General features: G+C 24.3%; 11 protein-coding genes across 11 annotated transcripts, besides 34 other annotated features; 9 read left to right on the top strand and 2 right to left on the bottom strand.

The window, feature by feature from the left end:
• The first annotated feature begins 1,033 nt into the window (after window positions 1-1,033).
• Window positions 1,034-1,103: a sequence feature (AT_rich).
• Window positions 1,104-1,212: 109 nt separating this feature from the next.
• Window positions 1,213-1,259: a sequence feature (AT_rich).
• Window positions 1,260-1,324: 65 nt separating this feature from the next.
• Window positions 1,325-1,345: a sequence feature (AT_rich).
• Window positions 1,346-1,407: 62 nt separating this feature from the next.
• On the top strand, window positions 1,408-3,213 carry EDI_063070 (mRNA capping enzyme, putative; the record flags this gene model as incomplete). The annotated part of the gene is made up of 1 exon (XM_001740147.1): window positions 1,408-3,213. The coding sequence occupies one exon, from the start codon at window positions 1,408-1,410 to the stop codon at window positions 3,211-3,213; it is 1,806 nt and encodes a 601-aa protein (XP_001740199.1).
• Window positions 2,582-2,641: a sequence feature (AT_rich).
• Window positions 3,214-3,251: 38 nt separating the features above from the next.
• Window positions 3,252-3,343: a sequence feature (AT_rich).
• A 37-nt stretch (window positions 3,344-3,380) lies between these two features.
• Window positions 3,381-3,417: a sequence feature (AT_rich).
• A 55-nt stretch (window positions 3,418-3,472) lies between these two features.
• Window positions 3,473-3,793, top strand: EDI_063060 (uncharacterized protein; the record flags this gene model as incomplete). The annotated part of the gene is made up of 1 exon (XM_001740146.1): window positions 3,473-3,793. The coding sequence occupies one exon, from the start codon at window positions 3,473-3,475 to the stop codon at window positions 3,791-3,793; it is 321 nt and encodes a 106-aa protein (XP_001740198.1).
• Window positions 3,794-4,527: 734 nt separating this feature from the next.
• Window positions 4,528-4,874, top strand: EDI_063050 (uncharacterized protein; the record flags this gene model as incomplete). The annotated part of the gene is made up of 2 exons (XM_001740145.1): window positions 4,528-4,721; window positions 4,751-4,874. 2 exons carry the CDS (start codon window positions 4,528-4,530, stop codon window positions 4,872-4,874), a joined length of 318 nt encoding a protein of 105 aa, XP_001740197.1.
• Window positions 4,875-5,137: 263 nt separating this feature from the next.
• Window positions 5,138-5,199: a microsatellite.
• Window positions 5,200-5,729: 530 nt separating this feature from the next.
• Window positions 5,730-5,773: a sequence feature (AT_rich).
• Window positions 5,774-5,843: 70 nt separating this feature from the next.
• Window positions 5,844-5,912: a sequence feature (AT_rich).
• An 8-nt stretch (window positions 5,913-5,920) lies between these two features.
• On the bottom strand, window positions 5,921-7,690 carry EDI_063040 (spermatogenesis-associated protein, putative; the record flags this gene model as incomplete). The annotated part of the gene is made up of 2 exons (XM_001740144.1): window positions 5,921-6,024; window positions 6,094-7,690. The coding sequence occupies 2 exons, from the start codon at window positions 7,688-7,690 to the stop codon at window positions 5,921-5,923; spliced, it is 1,701 nt and encodes a 566-aa protein (XP_001740196.1).
• Window positions 6,026-6,071: a sequence feature (AT_rich).
• Window positions 7,370-7,393: a sequence feature (AT_rich).
• Window positions 7,472-7,510: a microsatellite.
• A 71-nt stretch (window positions 7,691-7,761) lies between the features above and the next one.
• Window positions 7,762-7,803: a microsatellite.
• A 139-nt stretch (window positions 7,804-7,942) lies between these two features.
• On the top strand, window positions 7,943-9,829 carry EDI_063030 (serine/threonine protein kinase ppk15, putative; the record flags this gene model as incomplete). Its single annotated transcript, XM_001740143.1, has 2 exons — window positions 7,943-8,217; window positions 8,269-9,829. 2 exons carry the CDS (start codon window positions 7,943-7,945, stop codon window positions 9,827-9,829), a joined length of 1,836 nt encoding a protein of 611 aa, XP_001740195.1.
• Window positions 9,830-9,839: 10 nt separating this feature from the next.
• Window positions 9,840-10,019: a microsatellite.
• A 420-nt stretch (window positions 10,020-10,439) lies between these two features.
• Window positions 10,440-10,534: a microsatellite.
• An 11-nt stretch (window positions 10,535-10,545) lies between these two features.
• Window positions 10,546-10,608: a sequence feature (AT_rich).
• Window positions 10,609-11,168: 560 nt separating this feature from the next.
• EDI_063020 (uncharacterized protein) lies at window positions 11,169-13,211 on the top strand (the record flags this gene model as incomplete). Its single annotated transcript, XM_001740142.1, has 1 exon — window positions 11,169-13,211. The coding sequence occupies one exon, from the start codon at window positions 11,169-11,171 to the stop codon at window positions 13,209-13,211; it is 2,043 nt and encodes a 680-aa protein (XP_001740194.1).
• Window positions 12,043-12,063: a sequence feature (AT_rich).
• A 250-nt stretch (window positions 13,212-13,461) lies between the features above and the next one.
• EDI_063010 (uncharacterized protein) lies at window positions 13,462-14,172 on the bottom strand (the record flags this gene model as incomplete). The annotated part of the gene is made up of 1 exon (XM_001740141.1): window positions 13,462-14,172. The coding sequence occupies one exon, from the start codon at window positions 14,170-14,172 to the stop codon at window positions 13,462-13,464; it is 711 nt and encodes a 236-aa protein (XP_001740193.1).
• A 350-nt stretch (window positions 14,173-14,522) lies between these two features.
• Window positions 14,523-14,561: a sequence feature (AT_rich).
• Window positions 14,562-14,621: 60 nt separating this feature from the next.
• EDI_063000 (uncharacterized protein) lies at window positions 14,622-15,248 on the top strand (the record flags this gene model as incomplete). Its single annotated transcript, XM_001740140.1, has 1 exon — window positions 14,622-15,248. One exon carries the CDS (start codon window positions 14,622-14,624, stop codon window positions 15,246-15,248), a length of 627 nt encoding a protein of 208 aa, XP_001740192.1.
• Window positions 15,249-15,296: 48 nt separating this feature from the next.
• Window positions 15,297-15,418: a microsatellite.
• Window positions 15,419-15,466: 48 nt separating this feature from the next.
• EDI_062990 (br serine/threonine protein kinase, putative) lies at window positions 15,467-17,267 on the top strand (the record flags this gene model as incomplete). The annotated part of the gene is made up of 3 exons (XM_001740139.1): window positions 15,467-15,631; window positions 15,777-16,003; window positions 16,052-17,267. 3 exons carry the CDS (start codon window positions 15,467-15,469, stop codon window positions 17,265-17,267), a joined length of 1,608 nt encoding a protein of 535 aa, XP_001740191.1.
• Window positions 16,015-16,050: a microsatellite.
• Window positions 17,268-17,327: 60 nt separating the features above from the next.
• Window positions 17,328-17,368: a sequence feature (AT_rich).
• Window positions 17,369-17,448: a microsatellite.
• On the top strand, window positions 17,435-18,071 carry EDI_062980 (transport protein particle subunit trs31, putative; the record flags this gene model as incomplete). The annotated part of the gene is made up of 3 exons (XM_001740138.1): window positions 17,435-17,765; window positions 17,828-17,949; window positions 18,006-18,071. 3 exons carry the CDS (start codon window positions 17,435-17,437, stop codon window positions 18,069-18,071), a joined length of 519 nt encoding a protein of 172 aa, XP_001740190.1.
• Window positions 17,782-17,836: a sequence feature (AT_rich).
• Window positions 17,955-17,991: a sequence feature (AT_rich).
• Window positions 18,072-18,083: 12 nt separating the features above from the next.
• Window positions 18,084-18,171: a sequence feature (AT_rich).
• A 216-nt stretch (window positions 18,172-18,387) lies between these two features.
• Window positions 18,388-19,092, top strand: EDI_062970 (uncharacterized protein; the record flags this gene model as incomplete). Its single annotated transcript, XM_001740137.1, has 5 exons — window positions 18,388-18,591; window positions 18,721-18,752; window positions 18,815-18,891; window positions 18,949-18,967; window positions 19,074-19,092. 5 exons carry the CDS (start codon window positions 18,388-18,390, stop codon window positions 19,090-19,092), a joined length of 351 nt encoding a protein of 116 aa, XP_001740189.1.
• Window positions 18,969-19,027: a sequence feature (AT_rich).
• Window positions 19,093-19,184: 92 nt separating the features above from the next.
• Window positions 19,185-19,212: a sequence feature (AT_rich).
• Window positions 19,213-19,300: 88 nt separating this feature from the next.
• Window positions 19,301-19,401: a repeat region.
• A 100-nt stretch (window positions 19,402-19,501) lies between these two features.
• Window positions 19,502-19,533: a sequence feature (AT_rich).
• Window positions 19,534-19,616: 83 nt separating this feature from the next.
• Window positions 19,617-19,658: a sequence feature (AT_rich).
• Window positions 19,659-19,815: 157 nt separating this feature from the next.
• Window positions 19,816-19,853: a sequence feature (AT_rich).
• A 296-nt stretch (window positions 19,854-20,149) lies between these two features.
• Window positions 20,150-20,216: a sequence feature (AT_rich).
• A 52-nt stretch (window positions 20,217-20,268) lies between these two features.
• Window positions 20,269-20,426: a sequence feature (AT_rich).
• Window positions 20,427-20,541: a microsatellite.
• The last annotated feature ends 466 nt before the right edge of the window (window positions 20,542-21,007 follow it).

Here is a 21,007-nt window from a genome sequence, read left to right as displayed (position 1 = left end):
GCTGGTTCTCAGAGAAGAAATTCTGTTAAAAGATCAGTTCATACTAAAACTAGTTCTTTAAGAATTAGGCCCTCCTCCTTAAATGGTTTTGCTAGTACTAAGTCCAGGTCTTCAATGAGAAGGTCTTTACGTTCTGGACAAAGATCTTTATCACTTAGAACTTCTCGTAACAGACCATAACAAATTTAAAGATCCCAAAAGAAGTAAGATATTTCTTTTTGGTTTTTTTTTAATAATTCATTCTTGAATTTTTTTAGTTATTAAGATTCGTTATGATAAAGTGATGAATCAAAAAATAATCTTGAAAATAAACAATCTTAAAAATGAAATGGAAGTTAAATATCAACTAATTAAACATCTTAATAAAAAGTATTTAATTCAAATGATTATACTTGAAAAAGAAATTGTTGTGGTCATACAGTATAAAAACAGTAATGAATTAAATGGATTGTCTCTATCTCAAAAAACAATTGGTCAATTACCAAGTACAACACAACTCTATGGAGATGTTTTAGATTCAGACTCTCAATCATTATCACAGCTATTTTCTATGAAATTAAAAAAAAGAGTGACTGTTTCATGTAATGTTACATTTGATATGTTTGATGATTCAAAAGCTTTTATCTCTTCACAAGTACTTCATCTTCTTTCTTGAACAGTTAAAGAAGGGTCATTTTGAGTTGATAAGTAGATCGTATCTTAAATATTCTTTTTGTTTTTGTCTTGTTATAGAAAAACTATTCATTTTCACAAATAAAAGAACTTCGTTTTTCATTATTTATAAAAACACAGAAGTGGGTTAAAGATAATACCTTAAAATTATGTTGTGTTGGTTGTCAAAGAAGATGAACCTAATCTAAAGTTGTACTTAATTCCAAAATAAAAATTTATTTTACCACAAAAAACGATTTTCATTTTTTTGTTGTTTTTATATCTTTCATCATTTCAAAAAAGTGTAGGTATAACTTACCTTAAGAAGTTAATAAAAAATAATCCAGGATAACAGTCGTCAATAACATTCCTTATATTTGACTTAAATTTTGTTTTATAAATTAATGTGTTATGTAAAACTATTAAATGTAATTGTAAATTATTTATTATTTGTAGAGTAATGGCAGTTATTAATATCTCTTTTCTAGGAAAGGTTTAACTCATTACCTCTACCTCATTTTAATAAATACAAAATAACGAAGATAGTAAGTATTTTTTGTGATTTAAAGAAATTTTTAAATGTTATTGTATTATAATAATTTAAATTTCAGAACCTTCAACAGTACACCCAAATAAAATACCTTCTTTTTTTTTAACTAAGTTTAGGGTATGGTATAAAATATATAATATTATACAGAGAGATGATTAATATGAAGATACAGATCTAATAAAAAATGAACTGAGAAAATTATAGTTATGGCAGATGATGGATTAACACCAGAACAAGAACAGGCAATTGAAAAATATTCAAAAATGTTGGAAACGATTAAATATAATACAAAGAGTAATAGTAGTATAGAAGTTGAATCACGTATAGGAATATTTGATACTGACCATAAATTTATTTCTGGAGTGAAGCAAGAAGAATTTTATATAGTACTAAACTATATGCAACAACTTAATTTAACATATAAAAAATCACATGAAATTGAAAAAATATATCACACGGGAGAAAGGGAGAATTTGAGGTATGTAACTGGTAAAGATGGAGAGTTTATTCGATTAGAACTAAAAGAAAAAAGTAAAACTGAAGAACTTCAACTTGGTAGTTCTTTTGATTATTCATTAAGAATTCAAGTGTCAAGAGAGAGTAGATTAAATTTAGAAGAATATGGAGAATTGAGGGGGGAATATATTACACGTGAGAAGTCTAGAACAGAATTTGTATGGATTCCAGAAATTGTTATTGATTTTACACATGCTTATCAAGTAGATGGAAGAAATAAAGGAAAAGAATCATTTGAAATAGAATTTGAATTTAAGTCAGAAGAAATAAAAAAAATACTTGACAATAGAGCAGATATTAGAAACGTTATTAAAGAGTATATGTATTGTGTAAATAGAATATATAATCTTCTTAAACGTTCACATGGAAATTATTTTGGTGATATAGAACAAAAACAAGAACATAAATTAACTAACGTTTTAGGGAGATTAATTTGTGACTCAATTGAAGGTGCTGAAGGAAGTGTTAATAATTTTCCAGGAGCGATGCCAGTTAATTTTGGAAGAACATCATTTGATATTATTCAAAAGAATGCGTATATTGTTAGTGAAAAAACTGACGGTGTTCGTCATTTTGTACTTGTTACAGAACATAAAGTTTATTTAGTCACTAGGAAAATGGAATTTTTTATAGTTGATTTCCCAGAAATGGTTAAAGCATATGGTGAAAATGGAGTAAGTTTATTTGATGGGGAAATTGTAAGGAATATAAGAACAGTAAGACCAGTTTTAATGTTATTTGATGCAATTATTGTTGATGGTATAAATATATCGAAAAAGAAATATTCAGAAAGGATTCAAAAAATTGAAGAAATAGTAGAAAGAGTTGATAATAATGAAATACAAGCAAAGAATAGACCATTTGATATTATTATTAAAAAATTTTATACAAAAGAAGAAATTAGTTCTATATTTAAATTAATTTGTTTTTCACATGAAATTGGGAGTTATATCATACAAGACGATATTAGATGTCATAGATCAGATGGTATTATTTTTGCGCCAGATATTGAGTATCAACCATTTGCTAATAGCGGATTATTTAAATGGAAATATATGACACATTGGACAATTGATTATGGAATAACCACTTCAGAAAATGGAGATGATACATTTTATTGTAGTGATGGTAGAAAAGAAGTGTTATTAAGAAAAGTTAATTTCAGTAAAGAAGATTTAAAACATTTTGAAAACGATAAGGCTATTTATCGGTGGAATGGAAATGGAGTTGTTGAAACTTCTTTAGACGTTTGGAGTGGACAATGGAAGTATCACATTTATAGATATGATAAACCAAAACCAAATAATATCTCTGTATGTATTGATACATTAGAGGCAATGGCTTGTAATATTTCTAGAGAAGAATTAATTTACAGATGTTCAGTAAAACCAGAAGATGACCATTGGGAAACAGCATATAGAGAACAGCTTTATATTGAAGGAAAAAAATTATTTGAAGCATATACACGACCTAAACAAGATAATACAAATAATTAGAAGTTACACTGTTATAATGAAGTTTTAATAAGAACCTCATTTTTAAATTATTTCATAATTCTAATTATATATTTTTTAGAATTATTTTTAATAAAATCATAAAAAAAAAAAGAAATTATTAAAAAAAATTGTGTTGATTAATCTTCAACAATGCAAAATATCATTCCATTATAAAAATAAATTGTTTTTTATTTGTATTATTTACAAAAACTGAGTTAGTTAATAAGTTATATAGTTTTATATAGAAAATATTGTGGAGATGGATTATGGGATCATTTTAATGAAGAAGTGGCGGAGAATTTGGTGTTGTTTAAGATGTATTTGTGAAGATGGAAAAGGGAATTGTGTTATGTTGTGTATTTATGGAAAATCATGTTTAAATGGATGTAATAAACCAGATTTTTGTGATTGTTGTGATACGATCATTGGATATAATGAATATTGTAGTGGATGTAAAGATGGGTATATGTGTTATAGAAAAAAGACAATAGAAAATATAGTAATAAAAATATTGTGTCAAGTAGTGAATTTTTTTAAAGAATACAACTTTAAAATATTACTTCATTTTCACTTCTTTTAAATGGAAATAAAAGAATCTGAAGAATGGTAAGAAAGGTGTTATCTATCAACTTAAAGATGTAAAATTAGAATATAGTTCTTGTTCTTATAATGTTAAAGAAAAAAACCTATATATTTATAGTATTTGGATTAGTCTTATCAATAATTAAAGAATGGGTTCATATTGAAATTGATAAAAAATATTATAAGCAAGATAATGAGGTCATAAATTTATTCAAATTGGAATAGATAATGGATTTGCTTTTTCTTCACAATACATATATGTAAAAATGTAGTTTCTCTCATTCATTCTGTTGAATGTAGTCATTGAATAAGGGAATAGGTAATGATATTCATTGTCCAAAATTAAGTTTATTAATGATGAAAATATTCTACAATATCTTTTTTTTCTTCATTCAAGACTTACTATATCTATATTATCTGATATTTCAATAATTTTAGTCAATTAGTTCATATTTATTCATCAATATATCAAAATGTAAATTAGAATAGATTATCTAAATTAAATATAATTATGTCAGTTGATATAAAATACTCTTTGTAATCACAACCAATTCGTATACAAGATAAAATTTAATGATTTTAGTTTAGAATAGATGGTATTGATCAAACAATTGAAATTTTTTACTTGTAAATCAAAACAAAGTAATGTCATTTTTTTGGTATTATTTCTATTAATTCAATAAAACATGATATTAGTGATACTTTTGATATAGTTTTATTGGTTTAATTCAAATGAATTTAATATCTGAAAAAGTAAGTAATAGTTGTCATGACAATTCTGGATCTGCAAGAGTCACTGTTACGTTGAATCATAATAAAGCTGATTTGTTGAATCTTATGAACATAATTTCGACCATAAATTTAACAAAAAAAAAAATGACATGCACAGGAATATGTATATGTTCAGTTTATTCTGGGAATGTGATGTTTAGATAATTGTGTATCAATTAATAAGATTTATACATTATATGGAAATTGAAAATAAATTTATGGTGAAGGTTGTAATTTTTCAGTTAAAGGATATGAAGATAGTCAATATACTTCAACTTGTAATTATGTTATGGACCATAACCAGTTAATATAATTGGTATAATAAAATGTGATGTTACAATATGTAATAATGGAAAATAGATGCTGATGAAGGATCTAATGGAGGGTATGAATTTAATCATTGTGTATAAGTAAATAGAACAAAAAATATGTTAAAGAAAGAATTGATTGTATTTTAGAAACATGTAGAATAAAAATAAGATAAAGGAATGGTAAATTGAATGTGAACGTCAAAATAATTAGGTACAAATAAAAGAGTAGATCGTTCAAGAATTTCATCATAAGAAGAAGAATATTATATTTAATAATAGGATTTATAATATTTATTATTTTATATTGTATATTTTATATTGTTGTTTTATGCTTACATGTTGGTATGACAAAAAATAAACAAAAAGTAGAGAACAAAAATCAAACATGGTTGAAAATATGATAATTCTATTTGATGAAAAGAATTCTCAATTATTGATATACAATAAAATAATCCATATTTTGCATTTTCTACAACTTGAATAGATTTTAATATAAAAAAGAAAGAAGAAATGGAAAAATTTGGTATTAAAATTAAAAATAATAGGAAATATCCTCTTCATTTTTCTTTTCATTCAGGATATATCAAAAATATAAAATTGGTTGTCAACCAGTTATTAGAAATATTAACCATTTGAAAGTATAATATTAACAACTTCTTTAAGAATGAAATGTACTACAATATTAAATGAAAAAAAAATTACAATTAAACTTAAACCATGAGCAATATTATTAAAGATATTAGAAGAATCCTTTATACTGAAAAAATTCAAATACAGTAAGATTGATATTGATGATAATTGTTTTTTTAAGGTATAATAGAAAAGGTATAGGACAAATTCTTGAACAAAGACTAAATTTAAAGATATAATATTTTATTGAAATTTTTAGAAAATTTCAACTAAAAACACCCACTCCTCAAATAATAAATGGAATAATAACACAAAATAATTCAATTCTTTCTTCAGATTATTAGAAATTAATTTGTTTTATATATTTAATTCTTCAGTATTAATAATAAATAAAACAAAATAAAAGTGTAAAATTATTCAGATGGTGCTTCAAGACTGTTTTTAATTTCTTCTGCCATCCTATACTTTTCAGCAAAAGACATAGATGCCACAGAAGCTCCTCTGTCTTTCCATCTTCCTATAAATAGAATTAGTATAAATAATAAATAAATAATAAAAATATTAGGAAATAAACAATTTAACAAACGTGTTTTCATAGAACCTGCATTGAAAGTATTGAATTTATTTTGAATCAAATTTCTAGCCATTTCAGCTTTTTCCATTGCAGCTGTTTTGGCTCTTGCTTCGAATTGTTGTTGTTTAATTTTTTCTTTTTCTATAGCATTACTTAAGTATTCATACCATTTTTCTTTTTCTTCAATACTAATAAATGAAAATATAAATTTTTGTTTAGAAATCATAAGGACAAGACACATTTCTACTTGAATTCCTTTTGCTTCAATCTCATTTTCTTTTACTTCAGCAAAAGACATATCAAGTAATTTTAGTGTATTGTTAAAACATAATTTCTTCTTTTGAGTTTTAGTGAATACTCCTTTTTCAATATATTCACAAACCATTAACAAATCATTAAATAAAATTAATGCCATTGGTTTAGCATTTTTCTTTTTAATTTCTAATGCTTTTCCTTCAGCAAGTAATTCTCTAGAACCATTATTAATTTTAAAATCTTCAGGAAGGTTAGTAATACTCATTTGATATTCTTTCATTTTCTCAAACATCTCTCTTTTTTTTGTATTATTATTTACAGTAATAGTAACTTCAGTAATAAGTTTTAATGCTTGTTTAACATTTTCATGATCAGGATGACATGCAGGAGTATATTTAAGAAGGTCTGCTAAAAGAAGTTTATAACGAGGAAGTCGTTGAACTGGTGTAATTAAAAATGCTGAAATTTTAAACTTTTTATATTGAGGAGAAGCATTGTCAAAAACTTGTTTTGAATACCAAGAAATAAAAGGATGATGCTCTGCTTCCATTTGACGAATAAGAATATCAGATTCATGATAATTCATACAATAATCTGCATACATTTTAAATAAAGGTCCCATTTGATTAAAGATTTGACCAATTAAGACATTTGCATAATCTTGACATTCAAAACTCTTAATTAACTTTAAGAATTGTTCATTAACTGAATATATTGTTGTAATATCACTAAAAATTAATTTAATTTGTTCTGAACTTAAAATTGATTCTTTCTTAATTGGATTAAGTACAAATTTAATTACAGTATTTAATTGTTCAATATAACTTTCTTCTGTTGAAATAATTTCTTTAATTGTATTTGCTCGTTTATTCATTTGTGTGTTAATTCTCTCTCTTCCTAATTTTCTAGCTGCTCTTGTAATAATAGTTGAAGCTAATTCTTTCTTCATTTTTTCTTTTATTGGAACCCATTCTTCTTCTTCTTCTTTTTCAATAAATTCTGTTGGTGAAATATCAGTAGCTAAAAAGAATGCTTTTTTTTTATTAATTTTATTATACATTAAGAATTGTGCAAACATTAGTGCTGTCCAATTTCTATAATCCATTAAATATTTGTATTGAATCCTTTCAAGTCGTTTCTTACTTTCTTCCTTTTTATCTCCTTTTTTTTCTTTTATCGTTCGTTCATTTATCGCTGCTAGTATTTTCTTTTTTTGTTCTTCACTCAGTTTTAAATCAAATTCATCAAAATGTTTCGCTATAGCTATCAAATCATTCACAGTAGAAACAGCAATCTCTTCTTTAGTTAGTTCTAATACAACTTGTTCATATTCTTCTCCTTCAAATATTCCCATTAAAAACTTTGCTAAGTTGTTCGTTTCCATCACCAAACCTATCAACTGAAATCTTAAAATTTCTTTATTTGAAAATAAAAATTAAAATAAAAAAATTAAAATAAAAATTAAAAAAATTGTGTCAAACCATTCAAAACAAAATAATAAAACTGGATAGTAAAAATATAGTTTTTATTTTCTTAAACAAAAAGAAAGAACGAAATCGATGATTCAAGAAATAGAAATCTTAAAAAAAAGAAATCAAAAAGAGTGATGACAACAATCACTTCCTCAAAGATATGGAAACAACCAGAAATGAATAGTCATGAGAAAGGTAGTGAAGTCAATGAACCAGTAACAAAAAAATTAACAACAGGTTTTATTCATAACTATCAAAAATGCAATCCTCAAATTGATTTTAATAATTTTATTGTTCGTCGTATATTAACAGTTCCAAGCACTCCATTATCAGACAACCAAAATGATAATGAATGTTATGACTTAATTGTTAGAGTAGATGATATTTTAGGTGCTGATTTTTCTAAGTCGTTTGTTTTTCACCAAACACATATACTAACTTATTAAAATTAATATTCTAGAGAATTAAATGGATTAAAAAAAAATAGTCAATATCGAGTCATTGGGTTATTAGGACAAGGTTCTTTTGGTGAAGTGTTTCGGTGTTTAGATTTACAAACTAATCAATTAGTCGCAGTAAAAATTTTAAAAAATCAATTAGTTTATCTAAGACAAGGAATGTTAGAATTAGCAATATTAACATTATTAAATGGTTATTACGATCCAATTGGAGAATTTCATACAATAAGAATGATGGATCATTTTATGTTTAAAAGTCATTTATGTATTGTTTTCGAATTGTTATCAATTAATCTATATGATGCATTAAAAATGAATGATTATAAAGGACTTCCATATAATTTCAACCAATCGGTTTGTAAACAATTAGTTTGTTCTCTTCAATTGTTAAGAGAAAATGGAATAATTCATTGTGATATTAAACCAGAGAATATTATGTTATTAGCTTCATCTTCAAAAATTCGTTTAATAGACTTTGGTTCAGCATGTTTCCAAGATAGTCCATTATATACTTACATTCAATCTCGTCATTATAGATCTCCAGAAATTATTATTGGATTACCATATTCACCAGCAATCGATATGTGGTCATTTGGTTGTGTTGTTGCTGAATTATTCCTTGGGATTCCTTTGTTTGCTGGAAGTAGTGAACATAACCAATTAAGTAAAATTATTCAATTAATTGGAATGCCAAGTACGACACTATTAAAAAAAGGAAGTCGAACTGATGAATTCTTTTGGAGAAGAAGGCCATCTCCAAAAATTGTTCAACACGAAAATGGTGAGGTAAGTGCTGTAGAGACATGTGAAGATGAGTACTTTGTATTGAAAACACGATATGAATATGAAAAGTCTATGAACACACACATCATAGCAAATAAAAATTATTTCAATGAAACTACCTTAGAAGGAGTTATTAAAAGTTGTATGAGTGATGTTGAAATGAATGAAGAAGAAGCTGATGTATTGATTGATTTTTTGAAAAAAATCTTTGTATATGATCCAAATGAACGAATGACTCCAACAGAGGCATTAAGTCATCCATTTATTAAGAATATTGATATAAATAATTCTATAAAAGAAACAAAAGAAATAAAAGAAATAGAACGTATTCGATGTGTTAAATTAACTGGAGAAGAAGCAAAAGAAATAGTATTCCTTAATAAACATGATAACATAGAAATTTATGATGCAGAAAATTATTATCGAACTTATATAACTGCATTACAACATGGAATTGTATTAAATATATTAGACCCTAACCCTTTCTCATTACCCACATTAGCAGTATTTCATCCACAACTTGGGTTTGCTATTTTACTTCATAAAAATAATGTTAGTAAAAATGAAGGTGAATTTGTTCCATTACCATTTAATAAATCTAAACGTGTTGCTGTTGAACAAAAGGAAGAAAAAACACCTATAATGACATTTTTCGATGGCAGTACAGTTGTTACTGCAACTCCTGTTTATAATGAACAGATGATGTCATTGTATGAAGAAGCTCAAAAATCAACTGATGACTATATGTTAACTTATAATTTTGACAGTATGTATAATTAAAGTGAAAGTGTTTATATTCTTACTTAACCAGTTTTATGCTTTTATCTATTTTCTTATTATTTCTTTTTTTTATTCTCATTATTAATATCTACTTCTTATCTTTTTTGTTTTTATTTATTTGTTTTAGTTTGGTTCTTTTGTTTCTTCTCTTTATAATTGGATACTTTTAATTTTAATTCTTTTATGATTTGTTCTATCCATTTTTGAATGACTCTGAGAGTAAGATTTCTTGTTTATTATCTGAACTTATTTTATTCAAATTTTCTGATTAAGGACTTTATTTTTTAGTTTCATTTTTTAATGAAATAAGAAACTATTGAAAATAATCTCATATGATTAAAATAAGTTTACAAACGCTAAGTCTTTTAGATTAATACATAACTCTTAAAAGTTATTTATGGCGTATACCTTTTTGTTATGGATAAGTCAAGCACTTTCAAAAATTTCATTTCACATATGATTACATGATTATTAAAAATATGGAAAAGTTGATAAAATAAATTGTTATAGATAACAAGTCCATTTTATTGTTAAACTGAAGAAAAAGAAGTAAATATAAAATAAAAGAATTTAGTATCAAAAGTCCACAACTATAATAAACCAACCTTGGTATTTCATTTAGTTTATTTCATTATCTATTTTATTTTCTTTAATCACTTGACCATTGTTCTTTCTTGTTTTGGTTTTATTATATTATTTAATCTTTTGTGATAATGTTATTTATTCAATAAGTATATTAATATGTTTAAAATCTTTAATAATTGAAAAACTTATATTAAGACTCACTAATTTGTTCTGATTATTGTTTACATATAGAGAATGATCCTCTGTTAATAAGTCTAAATTCATTAGTTGTTCTTTTTCATTTATTGTTCTTATGTTTATTAGGTTTTTGCTATAGTATTTAAATTACTCATTAATAATCTTTATTATTGTTTAGGTTAATATATTTCTAGAGTCTATTTTTTAAGTTTTTACATTCCTCTTAGAAATGCTAATTGTAATGGGTATCTTTCTTTCTTGTGACTTTAATAGTAATGTGATTCTGAAAAAAGTAAAGAAATCTTTTAGTTAACAGAAATTAATGAACAGACGGAGAATTTTCAAATAATAAACCAACTGTATTTTTTTCGTGAGTGTTAGTCTGTGAGAGTCATTAATCTGAGTCCAAGAGATATTGAACAAGTTTATATTAACGATAGTTTTATTTCAAGACGAAGAAAATTATAAAAGGTTATCTAAAATAATTCTAAAAAGAAATGGTTATCCAAATAGAAAATAAACTAATAACAAATAGTTTATTTTTTGTATAAAAAACACAAAAATCTATAAAAATAATATGAATATCATAAAATTACTTGAACAACAAATTGGGAACTATGTTAAACATTTTCAAGAGAAAAGGATTAGACAAGTAGGTACTAAATTTGTACAAAAAAGAAGAATTGGAGAAGGTGTAGGTGGGTGTGATTCATGTGGATTTATAAATGACAGTGTTTTTTATGGAAAAGGAAAACAATTGTCTATTATTGGTAATGGAAGAATTGAACAATATGAAGTTGGAAGTAGTGTTAGACAATGCATCAAAACTGATGATGGGGTTGTTGTTATATTAAATGAAAAAATTGAATTTAAAGGAACTTTTGAATATGTCATTGATGGATTATTTGAATGTATTGCCACAGATGGAATGACTATTCTTGTTGGAAATGTTAAAGGGATGTTTTGTTTTAATAGGAATAGTCATAGTCTTGATATTGTTCGTTATGGTCATTATTTAAGTATTGTTGTTGATAAAAGTAGAAGGAAAGTTTTTGGGTTAAAAGAGCGTTGTGTTGATATATTTAATATTAAAGAAATGGTGGTTTTGTTTGAAAGAAGTGTTTCATTACCACAAATTGGATTAAGTATAAATTATGCAGAATATCCAATGCTGTTTGGAGTTACATTGGATAATGGAGAACGAAGGGTTTATTTTGATAATGGGTCAAATGACAGTATCACTTTTTACCAAATGGTTGATTATCCTAATAGTTCATGGTGCTTTGGTTTATGTTCCTTACAATATACTATAGAAGATGATAAATTTGTTATTTTTATTGGAAACATGAAAATTAAAGAAGACCAAGTTATTGAAGAAATAGACCCTACAATAAAACTAAATCAACCTGTTGATGTGCAGTGTCAAATTAAAAAAAATTTCATTGGAAATGAAATTATATTAAAAATAATTACGATTAATGAAATTGTGGAGTTAACTTGGACTTGCCCATCAGTATTTTTACCACAACAGTACTTATCTTATTTGACCACACAACAACCTATTCAAAATGAAGTTATTACTCTTTTTAATTCTGAGCCTAATGTAATTCAAATAACAATGAATTTATTATTTCATATTCTTCCCAACTTTCATTTGTCAATGAGTGTTCTTATTAATTATCCACCAGAAGATATTAAAAGAATATATGAGGCACTAGAAATTATATCAAACGTATTAAAATTATATGAAAATCATTCTGTTGTATTACAAGAAATGAGTGAACAAAAATTAATACATTTAAAACAAGAGTTGATAAATTTCATTCAAAGAATTTCTGAAGCACTTCATTTAATTTTTAATTATTCATTACTTGTAGATCCTCGTTTATTACAACAAGACGTCATTGAATTAACATTAGATAAAATGATAACAGATTCAAGTTCAATTGAAAAAATACAAGACATGAACAATAATATTATGTCAGCTACAAATAATTTCAAATTAATACCTTCATTTTCAACTTGTGGTATGTATTTTAATTTGGTTAAATGTATGGAAAATGAATTTAAATATATATCTAATTTCTCTTGGAATGTTCAAAAAAAAATTTTTATAGAACTTATTCAATTGTCTGATGAAATTGGTAAATTGGTCGTTCATCTCCTTATCCAAAATAACAAGATTCAAGAATGTTTAACAATCGTTCATTGTTGTGATAACAATGAATTGTCTGAATATATGAATAAAGAAGTATTAAATTGTTCATGTAATTCGTTCTGGAATTTTTACAAAGTCCCAGTACAAGAATTACAATATCAATTACCTATTGATGAGGTACAACAATTAAAAAATAATGTCAATGCACTTGGAAATGAAAAAAATGAAATTAATTTCCATGAAAGAGAAAGACTTGTATTTGAATATTTATTCCAATTACAAGAACTTAAGAGCCAAATTAAAAATAATGAGCTTTGGATAGAGTTACAACAGTCTTTAACAGAAATAGGTAATAGAATTTCACTACAAAAAGAATTAATAAAAGCTGGTGTGATTGATGAATCATCGAGTAAATACTTGATTTCATCAACATATCTTAATTATATCAAAAACCATAAATAAGTTCTACTTGATTTCTTTTATTTAGATTTCATGTTATTGAAAAGTAACTCTATAAATGAAAAAAACAAACACTTTCTTATTTAAACTCTTTTGAAATAATTTACTTAATTACATAAAATTGCTAAACGAAATCTAGTTACATTATATCAATGAGACTTCCAACTTAAATAAAACAATGTTATTATTGAAAATATTATAAACTATTTGATTGGCCTTTAAAAATGAAAAACTAAGTAAACGAACTAATCAATTAAAAAAGGAAGAAAAGAACAATAATAATGAAAGAAACAATAGTACTAACAGAACCATCAATAATACACTCATCCTCGCATTGATGTATTGAATATATGATAGGTTTGTTTTTATCAGATGGAACTAAAGTTGGTGAACACATTCCACATTTGATCATACTTGTTCCAAAGTTTGCTTCTTGAGTACAGTTTTCATCAAGGAAATCGAATGTACCGTAGTAACCAACTTTATTTTGTGTTTTATAATAGAAATTAGTTTTAGAATATCGTTGACATTCATTATTTTTTGGGATATTACAAGTATATGAAACTAATTCAGAAATTTTAATAGTACATTTGTCATCTTCGTATTCATTATTAGTTATAAGGCTACATTCAGTTTTCATATTATCAGGTTCCTCATTGTAAAGATAGTATCTTTTAGTACTACTAGTATTAATATCTTTTTTTGCAGTAATAGGCAAATCTTCAGGCTGGATATCTGCATCTCCACAATCTTTTACTAGATAAGTATATTGTTCAATCTTTGCAGCACTAGATTCTGTTGCAACTACATAAACATACTTCTGAGATGTTGATGCACTAATTTTATAACATTTTTTATCTTCATATACATCAATATTTGATAATTTACCATCAGCATAAGAAACACTGTAAATATTTTCCGCAGTTGTAACTGAAATTGTAAGAGCTACCAATAAAATGAACATAAAGTTGAATAGACTGTTTTACAGTTCTAGTGTTTATATACACTATCCACGTAAATTAGAATTTTATCTTGAATAGAAAAGATATACGAAGTTATCCATTCAACCTTAATTTAGATTCATAGAGTTAATTTGTCAAAAAACAACTTGAATATTTTCTTCTTTACTTCTTATTGGTTCTCTAAGCCATGCTTCCATAAAGTTAAAACAACTTTTTTGCGAATTCCCTTCAAAGCTCTTGAGAGTAAACGAATAAATAGAATCTATTTTAACTTAGCTACCTTGAGAAACAATAAATTGAAGTAAGACTTCAAAATTCTGAAAAGATAATACTTCCATAAACTAAAACAATCATAATTAATTATTAATATAATTAGTAATTCTTAATAAAAGAGAAACCACCGCTCAAAATAAACTATTTAAACTCGATGAATAAAACTCAAAACATTAAAATGATTGTTTTATTGCTTGCATTCACTACCTGGGCTTATGCTAAAAACTTTTACCAATACACATATGATCAAACAGATAAAAAAACAATTATTGGTTATTCAATTTATGAAACTGATAAATGTTATAGAATCTCTTTAAGTAATTATCAACAAATTTCACAAAAGAATGGGGAAAAAACAGCCGAACAAGGAAAGTACTTCTTCAATATATTCAAAGATAAAAATTGTACAAAACTAGAAGATAGTGAAAGTGAAGTTCAACCATACACTATTGAACAATTAAAAAATTATAATATCTTTGAGAAAGCACCAGCTGAAACTAACAAATGTCAAGAAATTACTGTTGAACAATTTGGTGATAAAGAATGTACTGAACCAATTCCTGGTACCAAACAATTTGTTTGTAATACTCAGACTGATGTTCAATCTTGTACTGCTTTTGGTAAATTCTATACAAAAGTATCTACTGTTCATGGATATCAAGGTACTTTCTATTATTCTGATCCTGATTGTAAAACATTCACTGGCCTTGTTACTGGTCAAAGAAAATGTAATGTTTGTACAGCTTCATCACCAAGTAATGAGGAAATGATTTATAAGAAAGTAAGATGTGATAATGACTGCTAATTAAGTATTTTTTAAAGAATTTAGTTTGAGAAGATAAAAGTTTTAATGAAGAAAGGTGAGAAGGAAGAGGGATTGATAAAGAATAAGGGAAGAAGAAAGAAAACAAGGGAAGAGTTTCAAGAAAGGAAAGAATGGGAAAAATTTTAAGAAAGAAAAAACAAAAAAAGAAAACCTATAGAAGGAAGTAGAAGATTGAACTGAAAAGCAAAATAGACAATATGTCACAGTGTTATCGTGTGGGACAATTCATCATTGGAAAAAAACTTGGAGAAGGGATGTGTGGAAAAGTATATCTTGCATTTCATGAAAAAACAGGAGTTAAAGTAGCTATTAAAATAGTAGATAAAACAAAATTAATGAGAAAACCAGAAATGAAAAGGAAAGTTTGAGAATTATTTTTGATTAAGTTAATTTGAAATAAGAAATCACCAAAAATTTATGGATTAAAAAGAAATTAAACATGAATAATAAAAGGTGAAAAAAAAATAGAAGAGTTTTAAAAGATAAATAGAAAATTAACAAAGATAGGTAGAACGAGAAATAGCATTTTTAAAAATAATAAATCATAGAAATGTTATGCAATTATATACTGTATATGAAACAACACGATATCTTTTCTTAGTAATGGAATTACTTGAAGGAGGAGAATTATTTGATTATATAATTTCAAAAGGGAGATTAGAAATAGAAGAAGTATTAGTTTATTTTCAACAATTAATATTTGCAGTAGAACATTTTCATTCAAGACATATATGGTTTGTTATTTAAAATAAAAAAAAAGATAAAAATAATAAAAAATATAGTCATCATGATTTAAAACCAGAGAATTTACTTTTAACAAAAGATCTTCAAAGGATTAAAGTATGTGATTTTGGAATGTCATCATATTGTGGAAATAATAAACTTCGAGAATATTGTGGAAGTCCACATTATACAGCACCAGAAGTATGTAAGAAAGAAGCATATGATGGATTAATTTCAGATATATGGTCATGTGGAGTTATTCTTTATGTTATGACATTTGGATTAATGCCATTTGATGGAGAAACATTAGAAGAATTAATAGAAAAAGTAATAATAGGGAAATTTGAATATCCAGAAGATATTGAAGTTTCAGAAGAAGTTAAAGATTTAATTAATAGAATGCTTAAAATTAATCCAAAAGAAAGAATTACAATAAAAGAAATTAAAGAACATAAATTTTTTCAAAGTAATAAACCAAATATAGAAAATGTACCATCAATAATTGAAGAAGCAGGAGAACCAATTAAAAATATTGATAGTAATATTATGGCAATTTTATGTTATTTATTAAATAATGTACATATTACAGAAATAAGAGAAAATTTATTTGATCCAAAACCAAATACTATTCGAGCATTTTATAGATTATTAGAACAACATCGTAAAAATGCACAAGGAGATCCATTTGCATTTTCAAGAAATAGTCCAGGACCACAAAGTCTTAAAAATACGATTTTTGCTATTCCAGGAACATCACCAAGTGATATTTCATTTTCACCAGCATTTAATGATTTAGCAAATAGAATTAAAATAGAAATTCCACATGTAAAAACACCAAAAGCAGTACCATCACCAATGATAAATAATCAAGAAATAAATAATAGTTTAAGTATGGGACAATCACCAATAATGTTTAGTGTACCAAGAGAAGCTGAATGGGGATTTGTAGCAACAAATAATGTTTCAACAAAAGAAATATTAGAATTAGATTGTAGTGTTCAAATAGCAAGAAATAAAATTGAAAAAGCATTTAATGAATTAGGTATTAATTGGAAAAAAAGAGGAAAAATTTATGAATGTAATTATAAATATTTAGAAGAAGAAAATGTTAATGTAATGTTTGAAGTTAGTATTGAAGAAGGAGAAATTAATGAAATATCAGCAGGATTTGGAATTGTTACAACAATTAAATTTATTTACACACAAGGAGATATTGTTTCATTTAGTGATGTCTATAACTTAATAACTAAGTTAGTAACAGACGTAGATTATTAAAAGTTAAAAGATTAAATATACTTATGGTTCAAAAGAAATAATTTAAATCATCAAATCTTCATTTTATTATAAAATATAAATATTTTTTTTTTTTTTATTTTATAAAAAAATAATAAAATTAAATAAAACTAGAAAATAATAAAAAATATATAATAATTATTGAAATAATGTCAAAACAAAAACAATTTACAGAAAAAGGTATTCCTAAAGGAACTACACAAGTTAGTTTATCTGGTTTTTCATTTTTATTTGCAGAATATGTTAGAAGACAATTTAGAAAAGATAATAAACAAACAATAACTGAATTTCATGAAAAATTATTTGATTTAGGATTTAATATTGGAATGAGAATGTTAGAAGTTATTAATATTAGAGAAAGAGAAAATGAAAGAGATATAAATATGGATAATATTGTTGGATTTATTGCAAAAGATATGTGGAGAGTTATGTTTGGATATGGAGTTGATGTAGGAAGAGTAAAAGGAAAAACAAATGAATGTTTGTTAAAAAGTAGTTTTATTATAAATTTAAATGAAAAATCATAAATTGATTAAAATTAGTTTTAATTACTGATAAAAACTTAATTATCACAGAATTTATGAGTTATGGAAATGAAAAGAATATTTATTGTGTAGCTTATGTTGCTGGAATGGCACAAGCATGTATTGATGGTGCAGATTTTGTTTGTTTATTTTTTTTATATAAAAAATAAGAAAATTAAAAACTGAATAAATATAGAAAGGAAATGTAAATTATGGTGAAGATGAAGATGGTCCTTATCTTCATATTATATTTCAACAATAATCATTCACATTGATTTTTATTTTTCAACATTAATTATCTTTTTATTTTAAACATCATTTTATTTAATTTTTATTATGTAAAAAACTAAAATGTTTTAAAACTAATCACTTTAAATGAAATAACTTGTTTATTAAGAATATAAACTCATTTTTTTCACAAGAAGATAATAAATATTAAAATCTTTCCATTTAAAGAAATTAATATAAAAACATAACATTAACATATATGAATTCAATTGAAAACGATCTCAAAAATAAAATAGGAAGAGAAAGTTGATGTCAATTCATCAACCATCAAAAGAGAAAAACACCAGAAAATGTTAAAGAATAACCAGAGTAATTTACAAGCAACATTATTAACATTATTATCTAATTGGCGTTCTATCACCATTTCTAAATCACAGAAAATAGCAACAAAAACAGAACAATTTTTCAAAGTAAAATCGATTACCATTAATAGTGAAGAAATATTAATATATCAATTATTGAAGAATCTATCAAAAGAAATAAGAAATGTGATGGTAAATATTATAGGAATAACAGAAAAAACTAACACAACATAGATTGGAAACAATTGAAAGAACAGAAACACTTCATTTAATAGAAGATATACTATTAGAATTTGGGGGTAATAGTTTTTATCGAAAAAGAGGAAACAAGTGGGGTTAGTTGAGAGATTAATGTTAGAATAGGTGATATTATTTTTGATATTGAAAAGATTAATAAGATAGATATTAGAATTAGAAAATTTATTATTGAGAAAATGGGTAAAATGAAAAGTATTAGTATTGAAAGAGGAGAGTTAGTTCCATTTCTTTATGGTATATAAGAAATTTCTGTATTTTTATTTAAAGGGGGTACATTTCACATTTTCCTAGACGTTCTCCGATTTATGGTGTATTTTTAACATAATTTTTATTGTTATAAATTTTATTTAAAACACTTTATTAAATAATAGGGTGTTTGTTTTAGAATAATTAATTCATAGTATTTTAAACTTTAGGATTAGCTTTGATGAATAAAAATAAAATAAAGTTAAATGTTGTTACCAACTGAAAAAAAATGTTTTGAACGAAAAAAGAACATGAGAAGTTTTCTTTTTAGAAAGAGGAAGTATTAATCTTTTTAAATAATATTTTTTTCCAAACATTTAAAATCTTTAATCAAAATATCATTTTGGAATAATGATATAAAAATTAATGGTGTTTTCTTTGAAACATATGAAATCAAATAAAAATTTAAGGTTACACCAACAAAAAAATCAATACCAGTTATGAAATATAAATGATAGAAGAATGAGTGAAAATAGGTATATCTGTATTGATAGAAATGTTAAGATTATTGGAAAAGTTGTATCATTGATTTGTGTTTGATTTGTTTATCATTTCAATACATATGTTTTCACATTGAAAATTTAATATTATCTCATGCTTATTAAATATGTATTATAAATAAATAAAATTGAACTATTTGTTGATGTTATATAATGAGCTAAATATTGTATAATTATATTTTCTAATTCTTTGTATTAACTTCTTGTTTACTGTTTTAATTATTTTTTCTTTTACATAACTATTTAAATTTATTTCCTTTTCATCATATTATATTCTGTTATTATACTTGATATATTTTGTATTATTTGTACAATATTTATGATGTTTTGTATTTTTCATAGATTATCATTCTTGATCTAGTTATTATTTTTTTTCACGTACATTAATACTGAATATATTCGTTAAAGTTAGTATTTATTTTTATACTTTTAAAATAATCTAATTTTAATCATTTCAATGAATCTTTGTAATATCTGATAGTTTTTTATTTTTCTGTTTATTAAGATAATATTCATTTGTTTTATAGTCTTTTTCCATTTCTTTTTATTAATTCTTTCTAATTTATTTATTCTTTCTAAAATGATAATGTACTTTATTTTATTGGAAATTCTGTTATTTATTGTTTATAATTTTGTTTTCAATTATCTCATTTAATAATATATTCCAACTTTTTAGTATTAAATAAATATTCTTATTACCTCTTTCTTATGTTTCCATTTTATTTATATCAATACTCTTTTTTGTGTATTTAATTATTGTTATATAACAAATATTTGATTTATTTATTTTTGATATATTTTATCTTTAAATTTCCTTTTCTTTTATTGACACTTTGTTATATTATTTGTTTGGTTGTTGGAATTGAATATTTATAATTATCAATTTCATCTAATATATTAAGATAAATATTCATTGTTTATTTTACTTATTTATCATTCTTTGATTTTGATATTATTATATTGTAGATTTTGTCTTTTTTTTTTATCTATATTATTTATTTTTTAGATATATTTCTTTTTAATAATAAAAAGAAAAAGAAAAGAGAATAAAATTAATAAATAGAGAGAAAAAATAAAGAAATTAATTATTTTTTAATAACAAATGAAAAGTAAATTGATAGGATATATAAATAGATAATAAGTTATTTGAAGAATCTAATGTTTGATTGTGAAATGAATATCAATTGATATTTTATAGGATGATAGATGAATAAAAAATGAATAAGAAATAATATATGAGTTTTTGAAATAAATGATAAGAATATTTATATTGTGAATTTGTTAAAGAATTGATTAAGATAATCCCAGCCTTTAATCTATCTTTTCTTTTGAATTTCAAAATAATAAGAAAAGAGAAGAAGAAAAGAATTAATTTTTAGGAGAATGGAAAGGCTTATATAATTTAATATAAACGATAAGTAAAATAAGTCCTACAATGAATACACTTCCAAAAACCATCATTCCACCGATTTTCATTTCTGTTGAATATTCTATTTGTTAGTTCATATTGAACAGAAACACAAGAGAACAAACAAACCATAAACTTCATCTTCTTTACTCATTGTTTAAGTTCAATGTTCTTAGTTTTATCTTAAAATTCTTCT

Source organism: Entamoeba dispar, genomic scaffold, assembly GCF_000209125.1.
Source record: "Entamoeba dispar SAW760 scf_1105229462723 genomic scaffold, whole genome shotgun sequence".
NCBI lineage: Eukaryota > Evosea > Mastigamoebida > Endamoebidae > Entamoeba > Entamoeba dispar.
This window is presented reverse-complemented; position numbering and strand designations above follow the sequence as displayed.